The following is a 13,990-nucleotide window of genomic DNA, read 5'->3' as shown; positions in this document are numbered from 1 at the left end:
GGTCCCTCCACAGCGACTCACCCGTCCCCTTCACCGCGACCCGCTCCCCTTGCGGGAAGGGCGCCCTCCACACTCACCATTCCCCGCCTTCTAGGGTTCCCGGGGTCGCCTCAGCCTGTAGAACGGAGATGTCACAGAGAGGAGGCTGAGCCACTTAGAATCTCTCCTCACAGGACGCGCGAGGCACACTACGGCGTCCCAGGAAGAAAGCTGTTCAAAAGAGGAAAGTTCCCGCCCTCTTCCAACTGCGCTCCTGATTGGACAGTTCCTGCAGCCCCCCCCCCGCGTCTCTGATTGGCTAGTGATCCAGGCCCCGCCCCTGAACCCTGAGTGACAGCAGGATAGAACCTCTACCTGGCTGAATGGAACCCAAGTGAATTGTTTCCAGCTACAGCCCTTCCCAGCCTGAGCTTCTTCTCAGGGCCTAGACCTGACCTAATCCAAAGGATTATTGCACTTCATCCATGATTACTGCACTTAATCCATTTTGTTCCATCATCCTAGGTGTGGAATATCTATAAAAACTTATAGTACAAATATAATTTTATAATGAATGATTGTATAAGAAATATAATTATATTAATTAATATTAGTTAATGTGATAATATATAAACTCTAGATTATGGAAATCAACCTACTTTAATGCACTAGAGAAGGAACCTTAGAGAGTCACTAGGGAGTGGCCCCAGCCAAAACCTTGCAGTTTTTCCCCTTTGTCCATCACCATGCATCCAAAGGCAGACTGGGATTAGAGACACTGTGTACTCATGCCAGAAGCCCTCTGAGCCTGGATAGTGAGAAATGGCTTTGGCAAAACCTGACATGCCTGACACACAGGAAAGGTGATTAGGGACCCCCTAGGCCCTGAATCCTATCACCTGAGTCTTGTAGAATGGAGGCTTGCACGAACTGCATTTAATTAGTTGAGGAGTACCCATTATTGTCCTCCAGAAAGAGACAGAAAGCTCAGAAAGGTGTGCGGTGGGCGTGAAGGACCTTACCTCCTTGATCATCCTGGAGGAGCTCCCAGAGATGATGCCGGTATTGTAAATCCGATCATTAATAGATATGGAAGATTTAAAATCCCCAAAATAACGTGGCCTGAGAAAAAAGGAGGAAAAAAAAAAAAAGCCATGCACTGATAGCTTTCATCCTCCAAGACAAATGTTTTCCTGATGCTAATTGCAGGCAGGAAGGAGGTGTCTCATTACACCTAAAGTGATAGCCACTGAGGGGCACTGACTTCCTCAGAGTAAATCCTCTCCAGGTGCTCAGCACAGACCCCTCATGCAAGAGCTCAAGTTCTTAATTGCTCAGACTGACCCCTTCACTGATTGACAGAACAAACCCCAAATTCCTTGGTGCCCAAGAAAACTGAAACATCTACAAGACCACCTTTCAGGATAATCTATATAAGCCCAGGCCCTTTCTTTGTTCAGGGGCTCATTTTCTGGAAAATGAGTCCCACCAAGGTGTCATTTCATCCCTGCATTCCCTGCTCCTGTGTGAAACTTCGTTCCTAAATAAAGCACTGAGCCGATCTGTGAAGTTTGCATTTGTCCAGATCTAACCATCAGGGCCCAATTCCCCTGGTGTGGAAGAATGAACCCCTGAGAAATGCCAACTAAAGCACAGAAGAAGTTTTATTTAAAGGAATAGAGAGACAGACTGCTCCTGGGGGCGGAGAAAAGGATCCAGAGCTGGAATCCATGAGAGGAGGGTGTCCTACTCCTTTTATCCTTTCTTCTCATTTCCCAACCTCCCTTGTATTGTTTATGTGGCCCGAAGTTGGGAAAGAAATCGTCCAGGGGTGCCTCTTTCTATCTACTGAAAGGGTCAGGAAAGGAGCCATCCAGGAGGTACTTCAATAACAAACTCATTTTGGGGCACAGGGTGGTGGTCCATGCCTGTAATCCCAGGGGCTCCAGAGGCTGAAACAGGAGAAGTCAGCCTCAGCAAAAGCAAGGCACTAAGCAACTCAGTGAGACCCTGTCTGTAAATAAAGTACAAAATAGGGCTGGAGATGTGGCTCAATGGTCAAGTGCCCCTGAGTTCAATCCTGTGGGAAGCCATTCTCACACGTGACTGGGCAACTCCCGGTTTGGGTCTGAGGCACTCTGGCTAACTGTGTTGGAGCTTTCCCGGCCCTCTCCTGATGAGAGAGCCCGTCCGTGTGGGGGTGTGACTGACCACTGACCCTGGGGGCCAATCACTGACCCTGACCTTGGAGTGCGGCCCCCCTCAACCTTCATTGGATGGAATTCTCCCCTGAGTTTCTTGTTCCCCAATAAAAGGCTACTCCCTGGCGTGCTCCCCCCCCCTCTCTCCTGCTAGCCCTGAGTAATCCTTGCTGCCCTACCGGGTGGTTCGAGGTGGGAACCAGAGAGGGGAGCCGTCTCGGACCTGGTCATAGAAAAAGGTAACTGAGTCTGTGTGTTTTATTTTGATCTCGCTAGCTAACTTTTATGCCAAGAACCTCATTAATGAAACCAATGCTCTGGCCGAATGGTGGACAATCCCCTGTACCAACAAAAACACTAATTTGGGGGAGGAACATTTCACTGGAGGCAGGTAAACTTGGCAACAGGTTGAAATGGGAGAGGAAGTGTCCTGAAGGTAGTAGCATTTTGTTTCTTTCCTTTCAAACCAGCCTCATCTTCCCTATTTGACCCGATCATCTATCTATATCTGCCCATCCTTTGTTGTGATATAACTATTATTCAATTCATGGAGAAACTGGAGTCACCTGGCTGCAATGCCACACACCTGTAGTCCCAGCAATTTGGGAGGCTGAGGCAGGAGGACAAGTTGGAGAACAGCAAGTCCAAGGACAGCCTAGGCAACTTTGCAAACATCTGTCTCAAAATAAACAAAAAAGGGTTAGGGATGTAGTTCCAGGGTAGAGTGACACTGGGTTGAATCCCTAGTACCACACCAGCAATAAAAACTGAAATTTTATGGCAGCAATGTTCTGTAAAGAGTAAAAAGGAAAAAATGTAAATACTTGACATGGCTCAAACAGGCCCCAGCCTCACCCAAGGTCACAAAGACCCCCCATTCAGAAGGCCAAACATATTCCCAAACTCCAGTGCCAGCTGACCACTGAAATGAGCCTGCAGGTCACTCACTTGCTTCACACCAACACTGATGAGTTCAATGACACAGATAGTGAATACAGTACATTTTTTAATATAAAACAAAATCCAAGATACATTATATGGATTTTAAAAACTGACAATTATTCCTCTGAAAGTAGAAAGATGTCATCAAACTATTATTTTCATATTAACAAACTGATAAAAGGAACAACTAACCAGATGTGAATTCTTCCCTTCCCCTCTGCTTTCATGGGAAACTCTCTTCACTTAACCACCCCACTACTGACTGATCCAGCCAAATATTTTTCTGATAAAAATCCGAAGCATAATAAATATATCTCTATCAAAAAAAGTCAAGCTGACCCCAAGTGTAATGTCCCTGAGGCTCTCACTGCCTCAAAGTAAATGACCTTTTTAAAATGATCTTACAGGGTTGGGGATGTGGCTCAAGCGGTAGCGCGCTCACCTGGCATGCATTCGGCCCGGGTTCGATCCTCAGCACCACATACCAACAAAGATGTTGTGTCTGCCGAGAACTAAAAATAAATAAATAAATAAAATAAAATGATCTTACAAAGCTGGATGCTGGGATGCATGTCTGTAATCCCAGCAGGTCAGGATTTTGAGGCAGGAAGATCTTGAGTTCAAAGTCAACTTCAACAACTTTGTGAGGCCTTATGTAATTTAGAAACCCTGTCTCAAAAAAAAGGGGGGGGGCCTGGGGATATGGCTACATGATTAAGCACTCCTGGGTTAAATCCCCAGTACTCCCCCTACCCCCAAAATAACTAGGGTCTTAATCTGATAGACTTAAATACTATCTTATCTCATAACTGGGAAATTTTTAAAAATTTATTTTGGAAGTCAAGTCATAGATTCCTTCTCTCCCAGACTTTTGTAAAATATTTCTAATTCATCTTGAAGCAAATAGATTGCCTTTGGCCTAACAAGATCAGGCACATTGGGATGTGATATAAAGTAGAGTATAAATTGCTTTCTTTTGTTTTCAAACTCTTCCCTGCCCCTAGTAAAATGTCTCTTAATAAGCTGGGCTGAGTGGCACAAGTCTAAAACCCCAGTTTCCTGGGAGGCTAAGGCAGGAGGATGGCAAATAAGACATTAGGCAGGGCAACTTAGACCCTTTATCAAAATAAAATCAAGGATATAGCTGAGTAGTACTCAGAAAGTGTGGGGCCCTGAGTGCAAAAAAAAAAAAAAAAAGGGGGAAAAAGTCTCTGAGTCATGAACTAGTCTGGAGGGCTGACACAGCAATCTGATTCTGCTTGGCCTTGAACTATAAGAAATGTTGTGGGGCTGGGGATGTGGCTCAAGTGGTAGCGTGCTTGCCTGGCAAGGGTGTGGCCCGGGTTCGATCCTCAGCACAAACAAAGATGTTGTGTCTGCCAAAAACTAAAAAATAAATATTAAAATTCTCTTTCTCTCTCTCACTCTCTCTCTCTCAAAAAAAAAATGTTGTGAAGATGATAGCTGTAATTAATTCAATATGGAAGTCTAACAAAATTGCTTTCCCACTGAAGAATTTCATTTTTCTCAGTAGTAAATCGGTATTACAAAGTACTCTATCACAAAGTTTTCAATAAATATTTTTGAAAGAAAAAGCTAATATATGTTAATCTGTAATTTGTTGGAAAATATTTAAGAAACTGTAAAAAAGTAATGCACAGAAATCTGGTTTGAAGAAAATATACATTTATTGCTATATCACGGGCATGGACAAATATGTGAGTGAATTTCACCATTATGTATAATTATAATGCGCCAGTAATATGGGAAAGATATAACATCCAACTGTGAAAAATATAAAATCCATGTACAATTGTCATTTTTCCCCTGAAAAGAAACATACACATGAATACATATGCATATCTCTGAGTACATATATAAATAAAAGGGTATGCATAACCCATTATGTGAGGCCAGTCAGAAATTTACAACAATGAACAAAACCTCATTCTTCCCTGGCCCATTAACCATAAGTATTTAAAAACTACATACAAATGAAGCCTAATTGCACCTTAGAAATACACATTGATGGGGCTGGGGTCAATATGTTAGAAGGCTCACTACCTGATTTGATCAAAAATACACTACCTATTAAACTCAGATAGAATAGCCTGAACAAAACGCACAGAAGTATTTCACCTGAATCTTTTGTTTACAAGAATCAAAATTAGAATCACGCAGTGCAGCCAGGCATGGTGGCACAGGCCTGTAATCCCAGCGGCTCTGGAGGCTCAGGCAGGAGGACCCTGAGTTCAAAGCCAGGCTCAGCAACAGTGAGGTGGTAAAGCAACTCAGTAAGACCCTGTCTCTAAATAAAATACAAAACAAGGCTGGAAATGTGGATCAGTGGTCAAGTGTCCCTGAGTTCAATCCGTGGTACCCCTCACCACCCAAAACACACACACACACGTGCGCGCACACACACACACACACAGTGCAGAGATCTACTTGAAGAATAAATTACTAGTGAACACAATATAAAACTTGTGGGAAATCTCCAGGTAGTATATTTTCTGCAGACTTCTAAAGAAATTATTTTGCATCAATCTCTTCATACTCAATACATTTTAGGATTCTGCTACAGGAGGAATTTTTATAGGCCTCTGAAACTATGTTACAACTGACAACTCCTTTCTAAGAATTTTTCACAATCACAGGGTTTTGATTTACTGTGATTTCTTACATGTGAACGAAATGGAGATCATTGCAAATCTCTTCTATTGTAGACTCCACTGCATACCGTGTTCATTTATATAGGTACACTGAACCAATTTGATGAGTTCCCCAGATCCTTTGCAATAATACAAGATATTGCAACTGCATTCTCGTGTTTGCTAACAAGTTCACATGATAATAAAGACTTCCTGGGCTGGGGTTGGGGCTCAGCCGTAATGCACTTGCCTGGCATGTGGTTTCTATTTTCAGCATTGCATATAAATAAATTAAATAAAGGTCTATCTACAACTAAAAAAAAAAAATTTTTTTAAAGAGACTTCCCACTTTTTCTGTATTCTGGGTTACTTTCCAGTGTGTTCTTTCACGTACTTGAAAGAATCGGAGAATACAGGCTTTCCCACATTGTTGACATCCTTAAGGTTCCTCCTCACTGTGAAGTTTTTCATATTATCAAAGGGAACTGTAAACAGCAAAAGCTTTCTCATACTGCTTGCACTCATGGAGTTTCTCTCAAGTGTGAGTCCCTTGATGTTTGAGAAGGTAACTGGATGGGGTAAAGGCTTCATGACTTTCTTTACACAGTTTCTCTCCAGTGTGCATTCTTTCATGTATTTTAGCGGGTGCATGAATTTCTGAAGGCTTTCCCACACTGCTCACAAGCATGTTTTCATGCCACTGTGAATTCTTTTATGTTTGCTGAGGGAACTGGGCTCCCCATAGGCTTTGCCACATTGCTTGCATACATAGGGTTTTTCTCCAGTGTGCCTTATTTCATGTATTCTGAGTAAACAGGAATGAAGAAAAGCTTTCCCACATTGTTCACATGTATAGGGGCTTCTCTCCACTGTGAATTCATTCATGCTTTCTACAGGAGCTGGAAGAACTAAAGCCTTTTCCACATTGCTTACATACATAGGGTTTCTCCCCATTGTGTGTTATTTCATGCATTTGAAGGGATTTGGGGGAAATGAAACACTTTCCCACACTGTTTACATGTATATGGTTTCTCTCCACTGTGAATTTGTTCATGGATTTTAATGTAATAGGAAGAACTAAAGGCTTTTCCACAGTGCTTACATATGTAGGGTTTCTTTCCACTATGCATTTGTTCATGCATTCGAAGGGCACGGACAAAAGTGAAGGATTTCCCACATTGTTTACATATATAGGGTTTCTCTCCACTGTGAATTTGCTCATGGGTCTTTATGTAACTAGAACTAAAGCCTTTTCCACACTGCTTACACACATAAGGTTTCTCACCACTATGAATTCGTTCATGTTTTTTCATGTGGCTGGAAGAATTAAAGCCTGTTCCACATTGCCTACATATATAGGGTTTCTTTCCACTGTGAATTTGCTCATGAATTTGAAGGGAACTGAGAAAAGGAAAGGATTTCCCACACTGTTTACATTTATAAGGTTTCTGTCCACTATGAATTCGTTCATATTTTCATGTGGCTAGAAGAACTAAAGCCTTTTCCACATTGCTTACACACCTAGGGTTTCTCTCCAGTGTGCATTATTTCATGTCTTTTGACTAAATAAGAATGACTGAACGCTTTCCCACATTCATTACATGTATAGGGTTTCTCTTCATTGTGAATTTGTTCATGTGTTTTCAGGCGGCTGGAAGTACTAAAGCCTTTTCCACATTGTTTACATACATAGAGCTTTTCTCCAGTATGTTTTTTTTCATGTATTCTGAGTGAATCAGAACGACTGAAAGCTTTCCCACATTGTTTACATGTATAGGGCTTCACTGCACTATGAATTTGTTCATGTCTTTTGAGGTACCTGGAAGAAATAAAGGCCTTTCCACACTGCTTACATGCATAGGGTTTCTCTCCACTGTGAATTCGTTCATGGATTTTAAAGAAAAAGGAAGTACTAAAGCCTTTCCCACATTGCTTACATACATAGGATTTCTTTCCACTGTGAATTTGTTTGTGAATTTGAAGAGAACTGAGAAAAGTAAAGGATTTCCCACATTGTTTGCAGTTATAAGGTTTCTCTCCACTGTGAATTCGTTCATGGATTTTAATGTAGCTTGAAGAACTAAAGGCTTTTCCACAGTGCTTACACACATGGGGTTTCTTGCCACTGTGAATCTGTTCATGTCTTTTCATGTCACTAGAGGAACCAAAGCTTTTTCCACATTGCTTACACACATACAGTTTCTCTCCACTGTGAATTCTTTCATGGATTTTAAAGAAAAAGAAAGTTCTAAAGCCTTTTCCACATTGCTTACATATATAAGGTTTCTTTTCACTGTGAATTTGTTTGTGCGTACGAAGAGAACTGATAAAAGTAAAGGATTTTCCACATTGTTTACATATATAAGGTTTCTCTCCATTGTGAATTCGTTCATGGATTTTAATGTAGCTGGTAGAACTAAAGGCTTTTCCACAGTGCTTACACACATGGGGTTTCTCTCCTGTGTGAGTTCTTTCATGCTTCTGAAAACGTTGGGGATCATGTAAGGCTTTCCCATGTTCCTTATATTTATATGGCTTCTTTCCATGTTCCAGATATTCTTGTGCTTTGTGTCCAGTGTGAGCTGTTAGGGGCACAGCTAGGGATGGATCAGCATTGAGGACATCTCCACACACATGGTGTTCACTAGGTTTTACTCCAGAAGAACTTCTCTTGTTTATGTGAGGATTTATGATCTGGCTGATGATTTTTCCACATTGACCATCTTCTTTCTGTTCACAGAGTCTCTCTAACACTTGACTTCTGCAAAGAATGAAAAGCACAATACGAATGATTTTGTTTATTAATGATTTACCAGAAGAATTGGTTTTATTCTGTGTAAGCTTTATTACTGAGCTACGTTACAGTTCTTTTTAAAAAAAAATTTTTTTTTTTTCTTCAGATAAGTTCTCAGGAAGTTGCTCATGCCTCATTAAAGTGTTGAGGCTGGCCTCCCTCTTGTGATCTCCTGCCACATCTTTCCAAGTTGCTAGGATTATGGGTGTGCACTACCATCCAGCTCAGTTTTCTTAATACCTCTTTTCCAAGTATTTGGTTAACCTTGAAGATGTTTATCGAATGTAGTTACAATTAAGCACTACTTATATGAAATGCATAGAACAAAATTCAGATTGAATATTGTGATATTTGCAAATATATAGAAAGATATCTTCAAAATGGGTCCCATTTGAGGCCAATTTCATACATTTCTAATAATTTGTGTATGGAACAGACTTTGTATATAATAAACTATTAGAAAGTGTCACTTATGATATTAAGTCAGTGTTCTAGATGGTGCCTATTCTGGAACATAATGGATTTTGAGTTTTCTAATTATGGATGCTCAATCTGTATGTACTGTTTAAGAAAACAGAGATTAAATCAACTTGAACCTTGGCATATATCATTTCCTTCTTTTCATGATTTTTTATAAGTTATTCCAAGATTTGTGAGGGATACTGCCTTCTCTAGTGAGTTCAATTACCTTAGATTTCCCTTGGAATTGTAGTGATCATCGATGGCCTGATTTTTCCACTGTTTTCCTAAAATGCAGACCCAGAAACATCATTATGACTCATTTCAACATTGCATAAAAGCTATTAGAGTCTTGCTGATCTGATGTATACTGTCACCATGCCAGTATATTCACCAAAATATGGGTTTTTCATATTCTAGATCATGGAACAGAACTGTTAAGCAAGTGATACCTGTTCTCTGATTGACTTAGTGAGGAAACTATGTCACCCTTACCTATAGTGGTCAGGTTCCAGAAGGTTTCCTGCATCACATCTCTGAAGAGCTTCTTCTGGGAAGGAACCAGCAGAGCCCACTCCTCCAGGGTGAAGTTCACAGCCACATCCTCAAAGGTCACTGGCTCCTGAAATATCCCACAGGTATTCCCAGGAGGAAAGTGAGACACACAGCACTGGAGACCTGCACTCACTTTGTGAGAATTTCATATGATAGTATGTCCTCCCAATACTCCATCTTACTCTCCAGCAAGGCTCACATCCTCTCACACTGAAATTCTGATGCTGGATCGCATCTACTGGTAGAGAAAAAGGGAGAACAAGAACACTAGCTGTGCTGCTGGGTCTCTCCAATTCTCTTTGTACGTGGGTCTCTAGCACTTCTCACAACAAAGTCCAACTATGTACTGTACTTAATAGTAGCTGTTCTGAGACAGCATATTCTTAGAAATGCTTGAGAAAAAACTTTGTTGGTATCTGGGAACTACTGTTGGAATGGACCTAAGTAGCTTAACTGCAAGGAGGGAACTGGGATTCTCAAGCAGGTTATCCCAACAAAATGCGGACTGTTAAAGTCCTGTTGGTCCTCTATGTGTTTACAATGTTCTGACATGCTCGTCACAGGATGCCTATCTTATCAGCCTCCCAAATACACTCTGGGTGATGAATCTCTAGTAAACTGGTCTGTTAGATCAGATCTAAAACCTTTTTTACAACTCCTTATTTAGGGAATTCAGTACATCCTTTGGGATTGCACTAAGGGACCAGCACTGGAAGCCTGTATGTTAGTTCCTGTATGTCAACCAGAATAAAAATAAATAAGATTCATGAAGGATAATTCATGAATAGGTAATCATTAACAATTTTCTTGTAGAATGTCAAAACCTAATACAATAAGGTTAAAAGAGGTACATGTCCTTAGAAAGATTCAGTGTCATCAAGATGTCACCTCTCACATGGACCTATAAAGTTGCAAAATACCAATAACAAAACCTTTTCCTAAGAAAACACAAAGTAATGTATGCCAGGTGTAGTGGCACATGCCTATAATCTCAGCAACTTGGACTTAGTGAGACCCTGTCTCAAATTTGTAAAAAAATAAGTAAAATAGATAGATTTTTAAAAAGGGATAGTGATATTGCTCAGTGCATTAGGGCCTCCGTCATCATTCCACAAAATAAAAAGATGGAAAAAAAAAAAAAAGAAGAAAGGAATGAATGAAGGGAGGAAACAAAAGGAAAAAATAGTTTATAAATCTTCTAGGCATAATAAATATCTAACAATATTTAAACTCATTGGAATAATAAAGTGATCAATTGACTAATAAACACAAAACATTTTGAAGTCACACTATTTGGAAAAGTACACTATTAACAAAAAGATTAACAAATGATGAAAAAGAAAAGAGCACTCATGTGCCCATATGTGAACAGAAAACTGATTCATGACACAGCAGCATTGAACAACAGTGGGAGACACTCCAATCTTTCTAATAACCAAGACAGGGACCAAAAGGTATCTATTTACCTGGACATGCCATGTATTCCTCTCTATTTCAAGCATGAAATTCAAACCACACATTGAAACGATAACACAATACTGGAATAATTTGAGAAGCTACAAATACTTTTTTTTTTTTAACTTTATTTAGTTGTCAATGGATCTTTATTTTGCTTTTCATTTATATGTGGTGCTGAGAATCAAACCCAGTGCCTCACACATGTCGGGCAAGTGCTGCTCTATCACCGAGCTACAACCCCAACCCATACAAATAGCTTTTAAGGGCTGAGGATATAGCTCAGTTGGTAGAGTGCTTGCCTTGCATACACTAGGCCCTGGGTTCAAATTTCTAGCATCACACACACACACACACACACAAAAAAAAAAAAAAACCAGTTAAACAAATACAAATACCTTTAAACATAGAAAATAGTGTTTCCTAATTAAAAAAAAATAATAATAATTTCTAAAAAAATAAGCAGAGCGATTTAAATCTATGAAAGTAGAGGAAAGCAAAAAGCAAACAACAAAGTTCAAAAATTTTTGCAATACATGGCATGAAAAAGTACTGGTGTGCTCTAAGGCATCATGGCATACACCTATAATCACAGCTACTTGGGAGGATCCCAAGTTCCAGGGAAGCCTGGGTAACTTAGGGAGACCCTGATGAAAAAGGAAAAAGGGCTGGAGACGTAGGCCAGTTTTAGAGCAGTTGCCTAGCAATGTGCAAGGCCTTGGGTTCAATCCCCACTACCCACCGCCACAAACACACACATGATTAATATGCAGAACAAAAATTAATGAATACATGATTAAAGACACACTAAACATTTTAACTCAATGTAAAACATCATAAAGAGATCTGTGTCCATGTGTGAGGAAAAAGCCAAATAAATATAATTACTGAAGATCCTAGTGAAACAACAAAGGTTTATACGTGAATAGAGGATAAAATGATGCACTCCACTAACACTATAGTTTCAATTTTACCATCAACTTCATACCAGGAGCTGAAATCAAATTTAACCCCATCAAATATTTCTGCTCGAACACTGAAAGAAGAGACTGTGATTCATATAGATACCCATTAGAGTCTTTAAATGTTCATATATCTATAACAACAACAAAAATCTAAGAATAATGAAGAGGCAGGTGAGGGGGAACATGCTTGTAATCATAAGCACTTGGGAATCTGAGGCAGGATAATATTTTGTAAATTATTATTTTTTTTAATTGCAAGTTGAAAGCCAGCCTCAGCAACTTGGGAGGCTCTAAGCAACTGAGCAAGTTCCTGTCTCTAAATAAAACATAAAAAAAAAAAAAAAAAGGCCAGGTGCAGTAGAACACACCTATAATCCTAGTGGCTTGAAAACCTGAGACAGGAAAATCGCAAGTTCAAAACCAGCTTCAGTGAAGCAACTCAGTGAGACCCTGTCTCTAAATAAAATACAAAATAGGGCTGGGGATGTGGCTCAGTGGTTGAGTGCCCCTGAGTTCAATCCCTGGTATCAAGAAAGAAAAAGAAAGAAAGAAAAAAAGACTAGGGATGTTGCCCAGTAGTTAAATGCCCCTGGGTTCAGTCCCCAGTATAATAATAGTAATAAAGAAGAGGGAAATAGGGCTTATTAATAGGAAAAAAAAATAGAGAAAAGCCATTTCTGAGAAACCTCAGAATTTGAACTTAGTCAACAAAGACATTCACTAGGCAAGGTGGTACACTCCTGTAATCCCATTGAATCAGTAGGCTAAGGCAGAAGGCAACTCAGCAAGACCCTAACGCTAAACAAAAGTAAAAAAGGGCTGGAGATATAGCTATGTGATAAAGTTTTAATCCTCTCTACTACCAAACAAAAAAGCAACCAACCAAACAAAAAAACAACATATAATAATTTGCAGGTTCCCATTGTAACAACATATATGAAACCATCACTATAGGTGTTCCAGAGCACCCTGGAGCAAGGAGAACAAAGAATCAACTAAGATGAAGTTTGATGATTGAAATTATACAGTCTGGAGGAGGAAAAGAACAAAAAATAAAATTCAGAGACTTTTCACCAGTGTATCTCCTCGGTGTGCCTTATGAAAAGAAGTCCTCTAGAGGAAGCAAGAAGCTATAGGAACAGTGATCACATAAAGTAAAACAAACAGAAAGTACTTACAAATATGCCATGTTTTAATCCAACTACATCAATAATCACTTTAAATGTAAATGTTCTGCAGACAGGCTGGCAGAAAACAACACCCAACCTTGTGTACTTTATGAGGGAAAAAAAAAAAAAACAGTTTTTAACTATCAAGAAATCAGGTCAAGAGTCAAAACTTCAGTTACATAGGAGAAATAAATTTAAGAAATATGTTATGATGACTAGAGGTAAGATCATTGTATTGTACTCTGAGAAATCATTAGAGAATTATGTTTAAAGTGCTCTCATTCCACAAAAGATATGTATGTGAAGCAATGTATTTGGTAATTAACTCAATCATCTTGGGTTATCTCTGCTATCACCACCACTATCTTTAATTGAGGCAGCTTCCACCTTGGGACACCAATCTGGGCCTGGAAGCCCAACATCAAGGTACCTATAGTCTCCCAATCCCAATCCCCAAGTGCTTGCAGCTATGTGGTGGGCCCTTCTCTCTCAATGCCTGGTCCTGATCTGCCTGCTCTCCATGACAGGCACACAGGTCCCAGTGCTCAGCCCTCAGCACCTCTAGAGAGAGAAGTTCTTGATTGGGAAGTAGAAAGGGAGGGAGTGAGGGAGACACAGTTAAGAGACTAAATTAGAGACCAGGGGCTGGGGATGTGGCTCAAGCGGTAGCGCGCTCGCCTGGCATGCGTGCAGCCCGGGTTCAATCCTCAGCACCACATACAAACAAAGATGTTGTGTCCGCCGAGAACTAAAAAATAAATATTAAAAATTCTCTCTCTCTCTCTCTCTCTCTCTCTCTCTCTCTCTCTCTCTCTCTCTC

At 40.2% G+C, this 13,990-nt stretch overlaps 2 protein-coding genes and 1 pseudogene across 2 annotated transcripts in view; all 3 read right to left on the bottom strand.

The window, feature by feature from the left end:
- The window catches only part of LOC107145313 (zinc finger protein 709-like), a 56,755-nt gene extending 56,535 nt beyond the window's left edge, over nucleotides 1-220 (bottom strand). The window contains exon 1 of the mRNA XM_048794962.1: nucleotides 78-220. Within this exon, the coding sequence (XP_048650919.1) occupies nucleotides 78-80 (3 nt within the window). The 5' untranslated portion in view covers nucleotides 81-220. The remainder of the gene's footprint in view (nucleotides 1-77) is intronic.
- A 5,213-nt stretch (nucleotides 221-5,433) lies between these two features.
- Nucleotides 5,434-7,248, bottom strand: LOC125613712 (annotated as a pseudogene).
- LOC107145312 (zinc finger protein 709-like) lies at nucleotides 7,243-10,482 on the bottom strand. The gene is made up of 3 exons (XM_015489198.2): nucleotides 9,522-10,482; nucleotides 9,256-9,313; nucleotides 7,243-8,534 (listed from the first exon to the last, which is right to left on the bottom strand). Exons 1-3 carry the CDS (start codon nucleotides 9,553-9,555, stop codon nucleotides 7,295-7,297), a joined length of 1,332 nt encoding a protein of 443 aa, XP_015344684.1. The 5' UTR covers nucleotides 9,556-10,482; the 3' UTR covers nucleotides 7,243-7,294.
- Between the last annotated feature and the right edge of the window lie 3,508 nt (nucleotides 10,483-13,990).

This window comes from Marmota marmota, unplaced genomic scaffold (genome assembly GCF_001458135.2).
Source record: "Marmota marmota marmota unplaced genomic scaffold, marMar, whole genome shotgun sequence".
NCBI lineage: Eukaryota > Metazoa > Chordata > Mammalia > Rodentia > Sciuridae > Marmota > Marmota marmota.
This window is presented reverse-complemented; position numbering and strand designations above follow the sequence as displayed.